General features: G+C 36.6%; 1 protein-coding gene and 1 pseudogene across 16 annotated transcripts in view; one reads left to right on the top strand and one right to left on the bottom strand.

Moving 5' to 3' along the window:
- The window catches only part of LOC138155417 (biogenesis of lysosome-related organelles complex 1 subunit 2 pseudogene), a 964,561-nt pseudogene that overhangs the window by 476,560 nt on the left and 469,668 nt on the right, over window positions 1-18,333 (bottom strand).
- The window catches only part of STARD13 (StAR related lipid transfer domain containing 13), a 750,493-nt gene that overhangs the window by 702,561 nt on the left and 29,599 nt on the right, over window positions 1-18,333 (top strand). For all 16 annotated transcript variants that reach the window (XM_069080650.1, XM_069080653.1, XM_069080652.1 and 13 more), the window contains 4 exons: window positions 2,516-2,579; window positions 9,651-11,050; window positions 12,400-12,573; window positions 13,795-13,954. In XM_069080650.1, coding sequence (XP_068936751.1) covers window positions 2,516-2,579; window positions 9,651-11,050; window positions 12,400-12,573; window positions 13,795-13,954 — 1,798 coding nt within the window. The remainder of the gene's footprint in view (window positions 1-2,515; window positions 2,580-9,650; window positions 11,051-12,399; window positions 12,574-13,794; window positions 13,955-18,333) is intronic.

Here is an 18,333-nt window from a genome sequence, read left to right as displayed (position 1 = left end):
CATATCTGTCTGCATCTATATATTCATACATACACACACATATACACACCTATTTCAAGAAATAGGTTTTTCCGGTGATTCTCTACAACAGACTACATCTTAGTCACAACACTGACTGAATGGTATAGAAAGCACTAAGATACAGTTTACTTTAGAAAATCACCTGCAAAAGTCTGCCCATCCTTTTGTGGAACATATGCATTGTTGTGTTTTTTTTTTTTTATTTCTAGAAGCATTTGACTCAGTAGGTTGTATCTCGAACTTGAAGATTTCTCAGGCAAGGTGTCCCCTATGCATGTGTATTCATTGATAGATATAACCAGAAAGAACTTTATTCAATGGTCCTTTGATATTATTATGAGGTATAAAATATATACCCTTTAAACCACAACTATGCCCAGTGTCCAAATGGAAAAGGGATTCACTCTAGATGTTACTTAGTAGTTATCTTTATTTTTAAGTGGTTTATTGAATTTTTTGCATGTTTACAACACACTCAGTTCCCAGCAAGAACCCCTCTCTCTCAAAAAAGAAAAAAAAATTAAGTAAAACAGACTAGCACAGTGACTGTGACTGACAATACTTAAATATATTTTATCATCGTTTCATCTGGAACCAAGATTAGATAGTGTCTAAAATCTGAATTCTGATGTTTTTTTTGTTTTCTGTTACTTTATATCATGTCCCTTTCTCTCTCATTCATATATACATATATGTGTATATACACACACATATATATGAGAGAGATATGTATGTGTATAATTTCTCTTCAGGTTCTGTTTTCTTCATTATGTATCAGTTCTTCTAAGTCTTCCAATATTTCTTTGAATTTCTCATAATTCACAGCTTAATCAATAGTGTTTTGAATTCCTGTTTTGTGATGACATTGTGCTGATTACGTCAAACTTTATAAAATACAGCTTTATGGGCAGGCCATTAAGTTAATCCTTATTAGAGTTTGCACATATACTTCAAAGGGCCAATTATAGAATTGAGCAGGAGGGGAGTGAGCTGAATTGCATTTGAGAAATTAGATAGCACTTTCAGAGATCACAAGCTGTGCCCCCAAAGTACATGTTTGTACTGTGATTCCCAGTGGAGCTTTATATCTGTAAATCATGAACCACTGCAGTATCAGAAGAATCCAAAAAGTATATGATCTAAAGGACAATTGAAAGATGGTTGTTGGGTTTAACTGGACTCTAGGACATGGCTATTGATGACTTATATGCAAGAAGTAACATAAAAGATATAATCAAGGGCATTTATATCTGTAAAAGAAAATGGGCTATTCATCTTTGAAGAGCAAGGGATAACTCATGAACTACCCAAATATTGCTGTTGGTATCCATGAAGTATTAAAATATCCAGAGGCGAGTCTCTCTAGTGCACTATGTAGATTTCTACAAAGACCTAGATAAGAATCATATAGGATGAGAAAATTTGGATGATTCTATCTTCACTGATAAGAGTACTCACAATTGATGATATCACAGACATATTAAATATTGGAGTATAATAAAACTGAATGACAGATAAATGAAATCTACAGCTAATGGGAAAACCATTCTGATGAATAGTTTCACTTGTCACCAGAGTGAGTTAAAAAGAAAAAGGAAAGTTGAGTGTTTTAGTTTCTTATCTCATTTCCCCTGAAAAACTTCTGGTAGAGATGAGAAAAGAGAGAAAGTAAACAATCTAGATTATTGAGCCCTACAACACTCATAGTTTACTATATTACACTATTATTATTATCTGTATCCAACAAGTTACTTGTCTTACTCCTACTACATTAAAAGTTCCTTCTGGATAGGGACAAGTGCCCTGTTTATCTTTTGTACCCTATTTATCTTTGTCCCTTCCTCAGTACCTGGTAATGGTGTATTACATGTGTTAACTGTTTAATAAGTGTTGGTTGAGTGAATAAAGTAAGTGGCTCTAACGTAGTCAATATAATTTAAAGACTAAATAAATTCATTTCAAATGTTCTCTAAGTTTCTATTATTTAAAGTTATTCAGGTTGACAGCTTCCATCTCATAAAGTACTGAAAAAAAAATAACAGTAGAATTTCCAAACTTAAACCTTCCCCACCATGATAGGAAGTGCTTTTTGGCCAAATTTATAAGGATGCAGCCCCTCATGTGATAAAATGTGAATAAATGCAAATGTGATAAAATATTCTCTTTTCTCATGAGTTTGGGAAGTTCATTACTTTAGATCATGAAAATCTCTAAAATGACAGTTGAATGTCTAAAAACATTAAAAGCTTAAGATGATCTCTAAAATACCAGTTTTGCTAAACAACACGTTGAAATGCTTAAAAGCCTATTTAATTTAAGCAACATAGTTTTAATAGCGCACATCCTGGCATGGCAGCACAGAAGAGTACAGATTGCTATTTGTTGATGTTACAAGCTCATGAAAGAAAAGGACCCCTGTCAAACTGAAAAGTTTTATGGGGGATTTTCTGCCCTCAATACTGTCTGTGGTAATCTTGTTTTGCTTTATTTTTAGACGACTCAACACGTTGAACAGGTGTGCCCCAATGAAACTTGATGTGAACATCCAAAGGAAAAAGGTAGGGGAGGAAATCAGCATCAAAATAATGGCTGTAATGGTAGAAAAGCCATGCTTCTGTAGTTTTGAATTAGATGAACTTTCCATTTTAATGGTGAGAGGCAAAATTTTGAAGCTTGTAGGATGTTTTTTTTTTCCTTTTTAATATTATGTCGTGCAATGTAGCTATGCCCTACAGCATGCCACTTTCTTGTCATTTTTCCACAAGGGTTTGCACAGAGATCTACAATACCATAAAATAACTGTAATGTTTGTAATAATTATTCAGAAGTTAGTCTTTGCAGTCTGGGTCAGTAACTTTAGAGTTATTTAAAGTGGGAGTGTGTGGCCATATGGAAAGCCATATGTTTATCTTCCTCCATCATACAAGAAATCTTTATGTTTTGCGTTTATTTTTTTTTCTTTTCAGAAAAAAGAAAACATAATTTGCAGCTTTGATAAAGAGTATGAATTTCACATTCTGGGATGGGTGTAGGAATGAATGTATATGAGCATGTATATATGAAAACTGATGGTTTTCTTGAGTAATTGAAATTTTATTTCAATTTGTAATTGAAATTGAATAATAAATAATAAAACGATTGAGTAATTGAAACTTTAAGATAATTTTATACTTGACTTTCTGCTCTAGGAAAAACACAATTAGATAGGTCTGGGTAAAGCTCACCTGAAAAGCACAATTTTGGGCCTCGCTTAGAATCTGAAGGAAAGTAAGCAAAAAAAATGAAAAGGAACATCCAGAAGAACATTAAAGTCAAGTGGTTTATCCAGTCAAAATGACAGGAAGGAATATAGGAATAAACCTCACAACAGCTGCCATGCTAAATAGCCCTCTTGAGAAATGTACACACTATTTGAGGTATAAGGATCAAATTTTGTTCTGAGCACACACATGGTTCTTCTTATTGAAGCCAAGAGGAGCCATATCTTTGTGCCTGAAGTGTGGGGACCCAAAATGTTTACATACATTCATACTGTACAAACATAATTATGACATGTATATAGGTATATAGATGTATGACAGGCTGTTGCATATATTAGTAGTATATTTCTGGAGAAAATAATGTTAATAGTATCATTCATCTTTGCTAAAATAAAATGGTACTATTCCTTCTTAATTATTGCCAGCTTTTGAAAATTATACATGTAAAATGCTTTTCATATCACCATTAGTTTATTCACTATGTGGCCTTATACCATCTTAACTATGCAGATGCTGTTCCATAAACTTAATGTGCAGAACTTGTATGTTGGATTTTCCTGCTTAATTTGATTATCTCTAAATCTTTTAAAATCATTGCTTAACCACAGCTGTCACAAGGACAGATTCCTTAGCTAAGAAGCAGTACTTCTTACATATTGTAGTTGCAGCTTCATGAAAAGTTGGGAAAGATAATTCCGGTTAGAAAAAGAAACAAAACTGAAATGAATACACAAACCATAACCCCATTCTAAAGCAATCTGTAGAGGTTCAGGTTTGTTTAAGCAATGGAAGGAAGTCTTATAAAGGTTTATTTTGGGGCATAATCATAATCATAATTGTTGAGAAGAGCTGAGGAATAAGTACTTGCGTTTCCATAGGCCTCCAGACCTAAGGATGCATAGGAACCAGCAACTTGGACAAGTGCCTGCCTCCTGGGCCTAAATATTAGAAAAGTACAAGTTTCCCAGAAGGCGCAGGTGAGGGTTATGGTTGTTGTTGTTGTTTTTTTAAGGGATAGGTGCCTTCTGTCACCTGAATTAATATTATACCATCACCCAATTTTTATTGAAAATAAAGCAGTGTGATATAATGGTTAGAGAACAGTCTCAGAACCAAGAAGATCTTGGTTCACATCCTGCCTCTGGCACATAATGACTGACTCTAGACAGATTGATTAACCTCTCAGTGCTTGAGGCAACTCAACTCTAAAGTTGTTGAGGAGGTGCCAGCCAGCATTGATAGGACCCCAGCCCAGTGAAATCTCAGATCTACCCCACTGTGCCCATGTCTATTAAAAATGAAACATTAATTTCTGAAGGTGAATGGTTAAATCTTTCACTTCATTGCCCTATGGAGCCATTTTTAAAAATTATTTTATTTTAGTTCTAATTAGCACATTATTGATGATTGAACCAAGGGCTGTGTGAGACTAACCATGATTCTTCAGGCAGACATGGTTAATATACCTGTTTGCCCTCTGGTTCTTCATCAGATACCAACTGCAAATCATATGCATCCATACATGTGTGTGCACAGATGCACACACAAACCTTAATGACCATTCATATACTTGCAATAGAAAATAGTGCCAGGATCTCCCTATTGTCCCAGTGAAATTCTTTATTGTTGGAAAAGTTCTGGGTCTTGATTGTGCATCTACTGGGATTCTTTACCTTTTTTTTTTTTTAATGTCATGGACCCCTTTAGTAATTTAGTGTGATGGATGGACTCCTACTCAGAATAATGTTTTTAATGCATTAAAAATTACTAAGTACAGAGAAAGTCTGTTATGTTAAAATTAAGTACACAAACCCCCACCTGAAGAATCCCTAACCCTGGCCAAAGAGACATTTTTTTGAAAGCCTATCAATGGCCATCTCATTTTCCTGATCCTCTAAACCCCTCAACCAATATAGAGTCCTAAATTACTTGGGGGCAATTCACCTTTTCAATTCCTGTTAACCTTAGTGTCAATTCCACAGCTAAATCCCTATGTAACTCTGGACTTCCTGCCTTTTGCTGCTCTGAATCACAAGGATTCTATGCTTCCAGATGGAAATCAATGTCATTGATTTGCCAATGAATGTTCCTCATCATTAATCATAAGATTTACTCTTAGTGCATGGCAACCTACGTATCTTGTAGTATTCCTGTTATATCTTAAAGGACTGGACTGGAAGTCAGAGATTGGTGGCTCTGACAAAATTCTATATGTGATACTGGGAGAAGAGAATGTATAATGCCTCAGTTTTTCCATCTGAAACTCAGGTAGCCATGCTTCCCTATGCCTTCATGTCCCAACCCAGCCCTCCACACACAGAGGGAAGTGCTTCGTCCTTACCCTGGAAGGATGTAGCCATTGTGTAACATCTGAGAGATGTTTAATACAAAAATCGGAACTAAGGTTACTAATTCATTTAGATTAATATGAAGAATGGCCCATAATGAAAGAGGATGGACACCTAGCCCAGCTGTCACACAGCTTCCTCATCATTGTAAGAGGAATAGCAGCTGCTGCCACAGAAACCGTGACCCTGCCTAGTTCACTCCCACTCCGGCACACCCCCGCATCTCCCAGCAAGCTCAATATCTTCTGGCTGCCCTCTGTGGGAGAGCTCTAGGGAGGAAGTTTTTTTCAGCCACTCCCAAGCAGTGGCTGGCTTTACAGACTGTCTTCTGCCTCTTGAGTCTTAGCTAATTTGAATGCTCTGGTGGGATTTGGTGGCTTCTGAAATATTCATAGGTAACTTGTTTGCTCTGCGTATTGTTTAGATGGGTCATGATGACCCAAATACAGCAATATTTCCCTGGAGTAACTTCATCCTTATTAGCTGTCTTCCCACTTGTTCTTGTCCTTTTGACTTAATTGTGCTGGCCTCTGCAAAAGGCAGGTTTCTACATCTCAGTACCCCATCTGCTCAGTAACAATAAAAGAATCCTAATTTAACCTCTGTATCCTCAAGATCACATCTCATTTTCTAGCATCAGCAACCAGATTCCAGTTAGCTTTTGAGAGCAAGATGGGGCCAGCATTAAATATTGCTCTATTTGAAAGGATCTCAACTTAAAAAAAAAAGTTCCCTTCCTTTATACTTTTAAAATACTTGTTGGGGTACCCTGCTCTAAAATAGGCTTTTTTCTAAATACTCACTCAGGAGGCCTAGTGGTCTTATAAATTTTTATATACAGTGATGTCTTTATTTGAAAAAATTCCCTGGGAACAAAGCTCCTTTATATGAAGGCAGTCACGTTTAAAAAAAAAAATCTTCATAAATCATGCAAAGCAGAGAGGCCTGCATCTGCAGCTGCAAAGACAGAAATGTTCACAAAAACAGCTTCAATTTGTCACTGTTCAATTGAAGGTAAAGAGAGCCCACCAGAGGAAAGATTCTGATATCAGCTAAAATAAAATTTTAAGGGGTCTTTTTTAAAAAACAATTTTTTCAAATATTTCTCAATAAATTTTTTTTCACAATTGTTTAAAATTTGAAGTTCCAAATTTTCTGCCTCTCTCCCATCCTTCCCTTCTCTTTGAAAACGCAGTTTGATTTTGGTTATACATGTAAGGTCATGCAAAATATATTTCTACATTAGTGATGTTACAAAAGAAAACACAAAGACAAAAACAGAACAGAACAAGAAAAACAAGAAAAAAGTAAGCTTCAACATGTATTCAGAGTTCATCAGTTCCCTTTCTGGAGGTGGATAACATTTTTCATCGTGGATCTTTGAAATCATCTTGGATCATTGTCTTAACCAGAGAAGCTAAGTCTTGTAGTGGTAGTCATTACAGTATTAATGTTACTGAGTACAATGTTCTCTTAGTTCTGCTCCCTTCACTTTGCATGAGTTCAGGTTTTCTGAAACTTGTTTTTTCATATATAAATGTAAAAATATGTAGATATAGATATGTAAATCTATGTATAGAAATAGTGTATATAGTATTTCATCACAATCATATACCCCAACTTGTTCAGCCATTCCCCAATTGATGGGCATCCCCTTGATTCCCAATTCTTTGTCACCCCAAAAAGAGTTGTTATAAATATTTTTGTACACAGAGGTTCTTTTCCCTTGTCTTTGATCTCTTTGGAATACAGACCTAATAGTGGTATTGCTGGGTCAAAGATATGCACAGTTTATAGCCCTTTGGGCATAGTTCCAAATTGTTCTTCAGAATGGTTGGACAAGTTCACATCTCTACCAACAGTGCATTAGTGTCCCAATTTTTCTACATCCCCTCCAGCATTTGTCATTTTCCTTTTCTGTCATATTGGTCAATCTGATAGGTATGAGGTGGTACCTCAGAGTTGTTTTGATTTGCATTTCTTCAATCAGTAGTGATTTAGAGTATTTTTTCATGTGACTATTGATAGCTTTGATTTCTTCTAAAAACTGCCTGTTCATATCCTCTGACCATTTATCAACTGGGGAATGGCTCTTTTACAAATTTGGATCCATTCCCTATATGTTTGAGAAATGAGGCCTTTCTCAGAGAAACTTGCTCATTTTTTCCCAGTTTACTATTTTCCTTCTAATTTTGATTACATTGGTTTAGTTTATGTAAAAGCTTTTAAATTTCATGGTATCAAAATTATCTGTATCATTTCTCATAATCCCCTCTATCTCTTGTTTGTACATATGCTCTTCTCTTATCCACAGGTCTGACAGATACATTTTTCCATGCTCCACTAATTTACTTATGCTATCCTTTATGTGTAAATCATTTAAACATTTTGGCCTTATCATGGAAGACAATGTGAGATGTTGATCTATGCCTAGTTTTTGCCAAACTGCTTTCCAGTTTTCCTAGCAATTTTTGTCAGATGTTGAGTTCTTACCCCCAAATCTTAGGTCTTTGGCTTTATCAAACACTAGATTACTCTGGTCATTTACTACTGTGTATTTCATACATAATCTGTTCCACTATCTACCACTCTGTTTCTTAGCCAGTACTACATTGTTTTGATGATTCCAAACTTTGTAATATAGTTTGAAATCTGGTATTTCTAGGCTGTCTTCCTTAACTTTTTTTTTATTGATTATTTTGATATTCTTGACCTTTACTTCTTCCAGATGAATTTATTAATATTTTTTCAAGCTTTATAAATTCTTTGGTAGTTTGATAGGTATGGCACTGAATAAGTAAATTAACTTAGGTAAAATTGCCTTTTTTATCTCTTTTCTTGGCTTACCTATGAACAATTAATATTACTCCAATTGTTTAGAATATTTTTATTTGTACAAAAAGTGTTTTTGTATTTGTGTTCATGTAATTCTCGGGTTTGTCTTAGCAGGTAAATTCCCAAATATTTTATATTGTCTGTATTTATCTTAAATGGAATTTCTCTATCTCTTCCTGCTGGGTTTTGTTGGTAGTATAAAGAAGTGCTGATGATTTATGTGAGTTTATTTTATATCCTGCAACTTTGCTGAAGTTTTTTGTTGTTTCAGCTAGTTTTTTAGTTGATTCTCTAGGATTTCCTAAGTACATCATCATTATCATCTTCAAAGTGTGATTGTTTTGTCTCCTCATTGCCTATTTTTATTCCTTCAATTACTTTTTTTTTGTTTTATTGATATAGCTAAGATTTCTAGTACAATATTGATTGAATAATAGTGGTGATAATGGACATCTTTGCTTCACCCCTGATCTTATTGGGAAGACTTCAAGTTTATTCCCATTACAGATAATGCTTGCTATTAGTTTTAAATAGATACTACTTATCTTTTTTTTTTTTTAAGCCTCCATTGATTCCTATGCTTTCTAGTGTTTTTACTAGCAATAAGTAGAGAAGGGGTTCTTAACCTGGGCTTTGTGAACGTTAAAAAATATATATATTCTGATCACTGTATTTCAATATAATTGGTTTCCTTTGAAGTCCTATATATTTTATTTTATTCATTAAAAAAAAAAAAACATTATCCTGGGATGGGGTCCATAGTCTTTACCAGACTGTCAGTGGGGAGTCCATGTCAGAATGGAAGGTTAGCCTCTCCTTTGGTTTCTTCTTTTCCTCTTCTCCCCCACAGAGTCCTTCTGCTTCCTGTAATGGGAATTCCAGTAGTAGGCATTTGTAGTTATTGACTGAACCTCTGCTAAGACTCATTCACACTTAAGTGTCACCTCAATAAAGAACTTGTGATTTTAAGCCTTGAAGAAGTAATTCTAAACATGAAGTCAAAGACTTTATCATCCTTTAAAGAAGCTGAGGAAACTGAGGCTCAAAGAGTAAAATTGCAGAACTAGTTAGTAGCAGAACTAGAGCTAGAAACTCAGGTTTCCTGACTCCCATATACACGTACTTACCGCTGCTCCCCAAATAATGTCATTCTCTAAATATCATAATGTGCCATCATGTTTTTCAGAGTGATGACTCAGATGAAGAAGACCTATGTATCAGTAACAAATGGACTTTTCAAAGGACAAGCAGGAGATGGTCTCGAGTGGACGACATCCACACGTTGTTCCCCCAAGCAAACAGGCATGGATCATCTGGGGACATCAGAATGAAAACCACCACAAGCAGTGAGAGCGTCCTTACTGACCTGAGTGAGCCCGAGGTCTCTTCTATCCACAGTGAGAGCAGTGGAGGGAGCGACAACAGGAGCCAGTCTGGCATTAACAATACTGGCAGAGAGGCCTTTGACTGTTCAGGACAGTACTGTGGGGAGGCCCCAGTCATGCTTGATTCCACGTTAGTCAGTGGCAGCTTCTTACAGAACCCCAAAGACATTGCCAATTATACTTTTCACCCAAAGAATGAGAAACCAGCACGAACCAGAGCCAAATCTTTCTTAAAACGCATGGAGACACTAAGGCCTAGAGGGACTCATGGCAAGGTAAAGGGATCAGCAAGGACAGGTGGCTTGGTGATAAGTGGGCCTGTTCTTCAACAGGAGCCAGAATCCTTAAAGACCATGCACTGTGTGCCATTAGCAAATGGAGATTTCCAAAACTCACCCCTAGATGCAGCCAAGAAAGGTCTTCCATTCTCTGCCAAATCTAGCTGTGATAGCAGCCAATCGGAAAACAGCAGTAGTGGTGTGAGCACACCCTGCTTGAAGGATCGCAAGTGCCATGAAGCCAACAAACGAGGGGGGATGTATCTGGAAGACCTAGATGTTCTGTCTGGAACGGTACTACAGGAAGTCATTGACCAAAACCATAAAAATGACTTTCACTCCCAGGAGAATCTTGTGGTCCATATCCCCAAAGACCACAAACCAGGAACTTTCCCTAAGGCACTTTCAATTGAAAGCCTCTCACCAACAGATAATAGCAATGGGGTGAACTGGAGGACGGGCAGCATCTCTCTGGGCAGGCAACAGTGCCCTAGTACAAAAGAACCTAGACTTATGACTTCTTGTCACAGAGAAAGTAGAGTTAGTATTTATGACAATGTCCCTGGCTCACACTTGTATGCCAGCACTGGAGATCTTTTGGACTTAGAGAAAGATGACCTCTTCCCCCATTTAGATGACATTCTGCAACATGTTAATGGACTTCAAGAGGTAGTGAACCACTGGTCAAAGAATGTCTTACCTGAACTACAAACAGATGATACATTAGCTGGGGAACCTGGCTTGTTACCCTTTCCATCTCCCAACCAGATTACATTAGATTTTGAGGGGAATTCTGTGTCTGATGGTCGTACAACACCTAGTGATATGGAAAGGGATGGAACCTCCCTTAATGACTCAGAGGTGGCTGGAGTCAGAGAAAGGAGGGATTCTGGTGTCGGAGCGTCACTCACCAGACCAAACAGGTTGGTAACAACAGTGATCTTTTCTCCACTAATTATGAGAAAACTGTATCAACAGAAACATATCAAAAAAGTACAGTGATTGAACCTAAGTTGAATTCCTATAATCCTGAATATTTGTCCTCTATTTTATAAGTTTATATTTGTCCTCCTCCTTTATAAGTTTAGCTAGAATGTTTGATTGTGATTTTAAAATTTTAATTTAATCAAAATGAGAATCTCTGTGACCTAGTAGGATAGCCTTTTGTAAATTTGGTTTTGGTGGGGTGGCCAGGTGGCACAGTGAATGAAGCACCAGCCCTGGAGTCAGGAGGACCTGAGTTCAAATCCAGCCTCAGATATTTAACCCTTACTGACCTTGGGCAAGTCACTTAACCCCAATTGCCCTGCCTTCCCCCCTCCAAAAAAAAATATTTGGTCTTGGTTTGAAATGTCGTTTAAGAAACTCCAGAGTCTTACTTTCAACCTAAATGGCCCTTAACAAAAAAAGTGACTGGTGATTATCTGGTGCAAGCCCTTTATTTCTTTTGTATAGGTGCATTAACACTATGTAGATGTACTTGTGTATGGCAGATTCAGGAAATGTCTCTGGGGTTCATTGAAATGTAGTATGATTACTGTGAACATGTTTCATTTCTATTTGTCACCTTCCCCCAAATGAATTTCATTTGAAAAGTTGGAGTTAATAGAAATGCCCAATGGTTTCAAATAGAAAGTACCATTTGAAAAGTAGTATAGCAAACTATTTTTCTACAGTAAGTAGCATAGCTACAAAAATAGTGTAGATAACTACTCTATAACCTCTGAATATTTCAGAAATACTTATTTATAAAAAAAATCTCTTTGGAACCCAAAAGGAGATGAAGCTTTGTATTTATTTAATATGGTTAGTAATAATTAATAACAGCAATGATAATTGATAGCATTTATGTAGAGCTTTAATGCTTTCTGTGTTGTGAAAGGTTAGCCTAGCAATGCTACCTTTTCTATAGTTCACTGAACCTGATCCAGTCAGCCTTGCTTTGCTATCTACAACTTTACAAATATTATCTCTATCCTCACAACAAGCCTAGGAAATAGGAGCTGTCGTTATCCCCATTTTACAGATCAGGAAACTGAAGCAGGCAGGTTAAGTGATCTGTCCAGGGTCACACAGCTAGTAAATGTATGAGACTAGAATTGAATTCAGGTCCTGACTGTAAGTCCAATGCTTATCCACTGTGCCACCTTGCTGCTTTTGGTCTCCTTACCTCTACATATGTAGTAACTAACTCTTGCCAAATACTTACAAATTATTATTGTCATGTATTTTTGAGTATTATAATAGTCTGTTTCTCTGTCTTCTGGTAAAGGAGGTTACGATGGCATAGTTTCCAGATCTCCCATCAGCCAGCTCACTCCATAGCATCTCCACAAATCAGTAATCAGACGGCTGGCCAGTTGAATCTCCTCCAGCGATTCTCACTCCTTCGCCTCACTGCCATCATGGAGAAGTATTCCATGTCAAATAAACATGGCTGGACATGGTAAGAAGCATATATTTACCTAAGAATAAATTGTTTATTCTAGTCTGAAGCAACTTAAGGTAGTAGCAAAGCCTTGATCTCTTTATTTTCTGTGTTCTGAACAGTCAGCCCAACAGTGTGACCTTTTCTGTAGTTTACCAAGTAGGATCCATTAAGCCTTGCTTTGCCATCTGTAGCCCCACACATCATTATGGGCAGTCACAGCTAGCAGATACCTAGATTCTAGTAAGCTTTGCTTTATTTGTAGTCCTCCGTTGGTTTCCAGGGAAGGTAAGCAGGCTCTAGGAAAGAAAAAAAAGATGAGTAAAGGATGATTAATTATGAACAGGGGAATTAAAAATAAACTCGCCATAAAATTAGTCTGGCAGTTTGAAAAGGAACATCTGTCGCTTGTACCTCACAAGTGTGTAGCTTATTGGAAGAGCTCAACACTTACTCCATTTATTGAGTTCAAAGAGTTTCTAATCTTGTCAAAAAGATTCTATTTTTGTTTCATTGGCAAATACAAACAAGAGTACACAATAAACCTTGAGCCTAAGGAGCTGGCAAAAATGTAGGTTGGGAATTAACTCTGCACCAGCTTTGAGTGGTTTAGAGAATTTGAGATAGGAGAAATGTCAGTAAGTGTCAATATGGATTTAAATGTTCTAAATTTTGTTATTACCAACATAGTTGACGACAAAAAGAATTTAGAAAAAATTAGAAATGTGACCATTTTTATAGTAAAAATTCCATATACTCAAAATTTTGCATCTATCAATTATAATTAGCTATTAAATTATTCAATTTAATAAATTTAAATATTTGAATAAATATTCAATTTACTCTAAAGTGTCCATTTCATTTCTCCTGAAAGTAAAGCTTTGAAGTAAAGTGAAGCTACCATTCTATTCTTGTCTTAAAGATGGGCACAGCCCATTTTCCCTGGTTTATTTATTGTTTTGTTTTGTTTTTAAGTGTATTCCTTCCTTCAGATCACAACCACCCACTTTACGGCTGCCAAGCTTTCTTATCCTGGAGAACAGGGTTTATATCTCCTACTAAAATAAATTCTATTTGGTTGCTTCATAGTCCTTAAAAGACTTATATGATGTTCATTAAGAGTGGAAAAACCTAAACTCTATTTGTGTTCAAAAAAAAAAAAAAGGTCCAGGCTTTTGCTCTTGTAAAAGCAGCCACCCTTCCTAGGAGCCTGTATAACCTGCTTCATGTGAATTCTAGGTCAGTGCCAAAGTTCATGAAAAGGATGAAAGTGCCTGACTACAAAGACAAGAATGTCTTTGGTGTTCCACTGATTGTTCATGTCCAGAGAACAGGACAACCTCTTCCTCAGAGCATTCAGCAAGCACTGAGATACCTACGTAGTAACTGCCTTGATCAGGTAAATGGTCTTTTCATTTTAAGCCAGAATGTGAGTAGCTCCTCAGAGGAGGAAAGGCTGCCTTGAAACTACCTCCTGTCACGGAACAGAGGCCTGCTTAGGAGGAGCATGGAGAAAGATGGTGGCACTCTTGCCCCATTAAATGTTTATGTGGCCCAAACCAGCTATCTGCTAAGCAATATAATGAGGTTTTATTGTTGAAAGCTTGATTGAAACTCCTGCAATAACTGGACTAGGTAGGAAACTCTCACCTTAAAGAAGAGTTCTTAACCTTTTTTGTGTGTTATGGTCTGGTGAAAGCCTAAGGATTAGGCTCACTGTTATAAGGAAACTCTAGTTTAAACAAAAGACACATTTATTTACATTCAGAAATAAACCTAAGAAAAATATAGAGGACAGCTAGGTGGTACAGTGAATAGAGTGCCAGGCCTGGAGTCAGGAAGACTCATCTTCCTTAGTTCAGATCTGGCCTCAGAAACTTACTAGCTGTGTGACTCTGGGCAAGTCCTTTAACCCTGTTTGCTTTAGTTTCTTCATTTATAAAGTGATCTGGAGAAGGAAATGGCAAACCACTTCAGTATCTTTGCCAAGAAAACCCCAAATGGGGTCATAAAAAGTCAGACACGACTTGAAACAATTGAACAACAAAGAAAAATATGAAAATAATATCAGCTATACCAAATGCCACTTTCTACCCAACCAACAGCAGAGACAGTAGAGGGGAAAAAAGTAAACTATGAGGAGCGGCTAGGTGGCGCAGTGAGTAGAGTGCTGGCCCTGGAGTCAGGAGGACCTGAGTTCAGACCTGGCCTCAGAGACACTTAACACACACAAACAAAAAACCTAGCCATGTGACCTTGGGCAAGTTACTTAAACCTAGTTGCCTTCCAAAAAGCAAAAAAAAAAAAAAAGTAAACTATGCTTGTCTGGACAAGGTCAAATAGTCCACTGTGCTATATTATTACTATTAATGAGCCCAATTCTCTTCTTTCAAGTGAGAAATGAGTATATTTTAAATCAGTGTGGGGACAAAGACCTTTAGAAGTCCTTTCCCACTGGCTTAAAATAATATTTTTAAGTGAATAAAAATACATAGGATTGTTGAAGAAACTAATTATATCAAAGTATGGTTACATATACATACATATATGTCTATATGTTTATGTATGTGTATTAATATAGATATATGTATATACACACACATATATTTGTTTAAAAAAAATTTCATATGCCCCAGGATAAGAAAGAACTCCTACATTAAATATTTGTTGCAGATGATTTCCAGACTAGGTTAATTTGAAACTATAAGTTCTTTAGACTCTGTATTGCTTTTTAATTTTTTTTTTTATTTTGGGCCCACACTCATTAAGACTACAGTTTATCTTATGTTCCTTTTATCCCCATTTCATTCTTTGTTTTAAGATTTTGGCCACATATGTCTCTTTATTCTTTTTTAAGGTTTTTAGAGCAGCACTATTGTGACAAAACCTTGACCAAAACTACATTTATTTACATTAAAAATAGGCCTATATAAGAAAAATATGAAAGCAATGTTAGCTACACCAAATATATTTTTTGCCCAACCAACAACAGTTGATAGAGAAAAAAGTAAGCTATGCTTGTATCGACAAGGTCAAAATAAAGCCTGTGTTATTACTATTAATGAATCTGTTTCTCCCCTTTCAAGCAAAAGTCATGAATATATTTTGAGATAGTAGGGAGGGAGCCTTAGAAGTCCCTAACCACTGGCTCATGTCCCTTCCCGATTTCATGCCTTGCATTCATCGCCAACTTTATGTTCTTTTAACCCCGTTAAGAAAAGGGAAAGGGGGTGGCTAGGTGGCACAGTGAGTAAGAGTGCCGGCCCCAGAGTCGTGAGGACCCAGGATCGGTTCAGGCCTCAGATACTTAACACTCACACAAAAAAGAACTGGCCATATAACCTTGAGCAAGTTACTTAACCCCAATTGCTTGTAAAAAAAAAAGAAAATAGAAGAATCTGAAGGCAACTGTAGCACCAATGCAATTTTCCCAGGACCAGTGGTGAACCATTACACCGGCCTATGGCCATAAATTCTCAGAGGAAAAAGTAGAGAGTTATACAACTAAGTATAAATCTGTTCTCTAAGATCAAATGAAATTACATATTGAAAGCATTTAGCAAACCTTAAAAATCTTATATAAATTGAAGTATTATTGTTAAAATTATAAATAAGGCAATCTGACAAGTCATCTTAGATAATACAAAAGGATTTCCCACAATCACTAGTAAATTTTTATACATAATCACCATAATAACTGGCATTTATAAAGTGCTTTAAAGTTTGCAGAGTGCTTTGCATATAATATCTCATTTAATCTTCCCAACAACATTGTGAAATAGGTTTTCTTTTCAGTCCCATTTTACAAATAAGGAAACTGAGGCTGAGAGGTTAAGTGACTTGCCCAGTTAGTAAGTGTCTGAGACAGGATTCAGACACAAATCTCCCCTGACCCTGAGTTTAGCACTCTGTACACTATCTCACCTAACTGCCTCTAAGTTGCTAATTAGTAGCAAAGTTTATCCTTGTCTGAACCTCCTTGCTTTCATAAGAGAATGTAGAAGGAATGTAAATATTAGAATATAAGCTCCTTGAGGGTAGGGATTGTCTATTGAGTTTGTATCCCCAGTACCTAGCATTTAGCAGGCACTTAATAAATGTGTTTTCATTCCCAAGAGCTTGTAGGAGAATCTAGCCCTTCCCAAACGGCCTTTGAAATGTTTTTCTTATCTCTACCCCTTTATAAAAATAGTATCTTCAAGCCCTCTTTACTAAGTGGTAGCTTTAGCAGGGAATGGTATGTAACTTAAGAGTGTATATAAGGAATCCTGTCTGCCCCATTCATGTGTTCCTTAGCACTTATGCAATGTTTTGAGGTCTTGTACCTCTTACAAGACTGATAGAATATTTCTGTTGTTTGCCTCAAGCTCATAGCCCCATTTGGAGGTGCAAAGGGCTCAGTTTTCATCTAATACAAATGTTGGATTACCGTCCATGCTTTAACTCTGTTTGTCAGTGATTTTTGCTTTCTCTTGCAAATGAGGCTGGGCCCAAGCTTCTGGCAACCTTTTCTGGCATGTACATTCTCTTGTTGTGAAACCTCACTGGTTGCTGTAGCTCCCTGTCTTGATTTCTTCACATTTGATATGCCTGACATTCTTATCAACCTAAAAAGCATTTTGCCAGTTCTACACAATTTCTATGTGCTTAAGATATTGCCTTGATATCAGTATGTATATCAATAACAAACCATTTAGTTCATCCATATCTCGAACTTTCCATCAGGCCTGTCTTCTTGTATGATATGTCACTTCATGGAGACACTGCTGATTGTGGTTTTGTTTTGTCCTACTCTTAAACAAAGATGACCGGCAAAGAATAATCTATAGTAGTTCTTCTGGCCTTCAGCAGACCTAGACTATGATTAAACCAGCCACTTTGCTTTCCTCTCTGCAGAATACCATCCCCAAAGATCTTAAATTATCTAGGGTGTTGCCATCAAAACCTTATCATTTATTTTCAGAATGGTCTCATGAACCATTTCTTTGAAAAGATTATTTGCACATTAATATGTGGACTATGTTGATATCACCACAATGCTGAAATTACACACACACACACACACACACACACACACACACACACTCTTCTAGAATAGAATGATGAGATTAAGTATATACATAATTTTTATGTTTATACTCTGTACCAAAGAATAAAAGGGGGGAAAAAATTTATACATGGGATGAAGGAGCTGATTTCCTTGTCTAACAGTGTTACCACTGTTATCTCTTGGTGAGCTGTAAAACTGTGTCCTTTTTCATGTTTGTCCGCATTACCTACCATTTGACATTTTGACCTTACTTGAGGTCAGAACACAGGTCTTTACCCTTTCCCTAGATCTGTCATCCTAAGATTGATGATTTCATTGGTATGGGCAATTCTCAGATGAGAAAATTCCTTTAACAATCCAAGTTTGTGATTTCTCTAAAGCTTCAGTCTTAAAGAGTTTCCTAATTTCTCCACTGAGACACTTGCCCAGGGTCACTCAACCAGCATGTGTCTAAGCAAGGATTTAAATTTAGGTCTTCCTGACCCCCAGGGCTAGCTTTTGATCCAACCCTGTAAGATAGATGCTCTTATTGTCTCTTTTCCTTACAGTTGAAGAAACATACTGAATGAGGTTCCCCAGGGTCAAATAGGGAGTATCTAAGGTGGAATTCAAACTCAGGTGTGACTTCAAGTCCAATGTTATTATTATAGCTATGCCAAGCTGCCTCCAAAAAGGAGACTGGGTCCTAGTGGAAAGAACTAGAATGGGTTAGAGAATGGTAACCAAAG

Source organism: Petaurus breviceps, unplaced genomic scaffold, assembly GCF_028583685.1.
Source record: "Petaurus breviceps papuanus isolate PSGF00001 unplaced genomic scaffold, PetGlider_PUasm1.0 91133, whole genome shotgun sequence".
Taxonomy (NCBI): Eukaryota; Metazoa; Chordata; class Mammalia; order Diprotodontia; family Petauridae; genus Petaurus; species Petaurus breviceps.
Note: the sequence above shows the minus strand (reverse complement) of the source record. Positions and strands in the feature narration are given on the sequence as shown.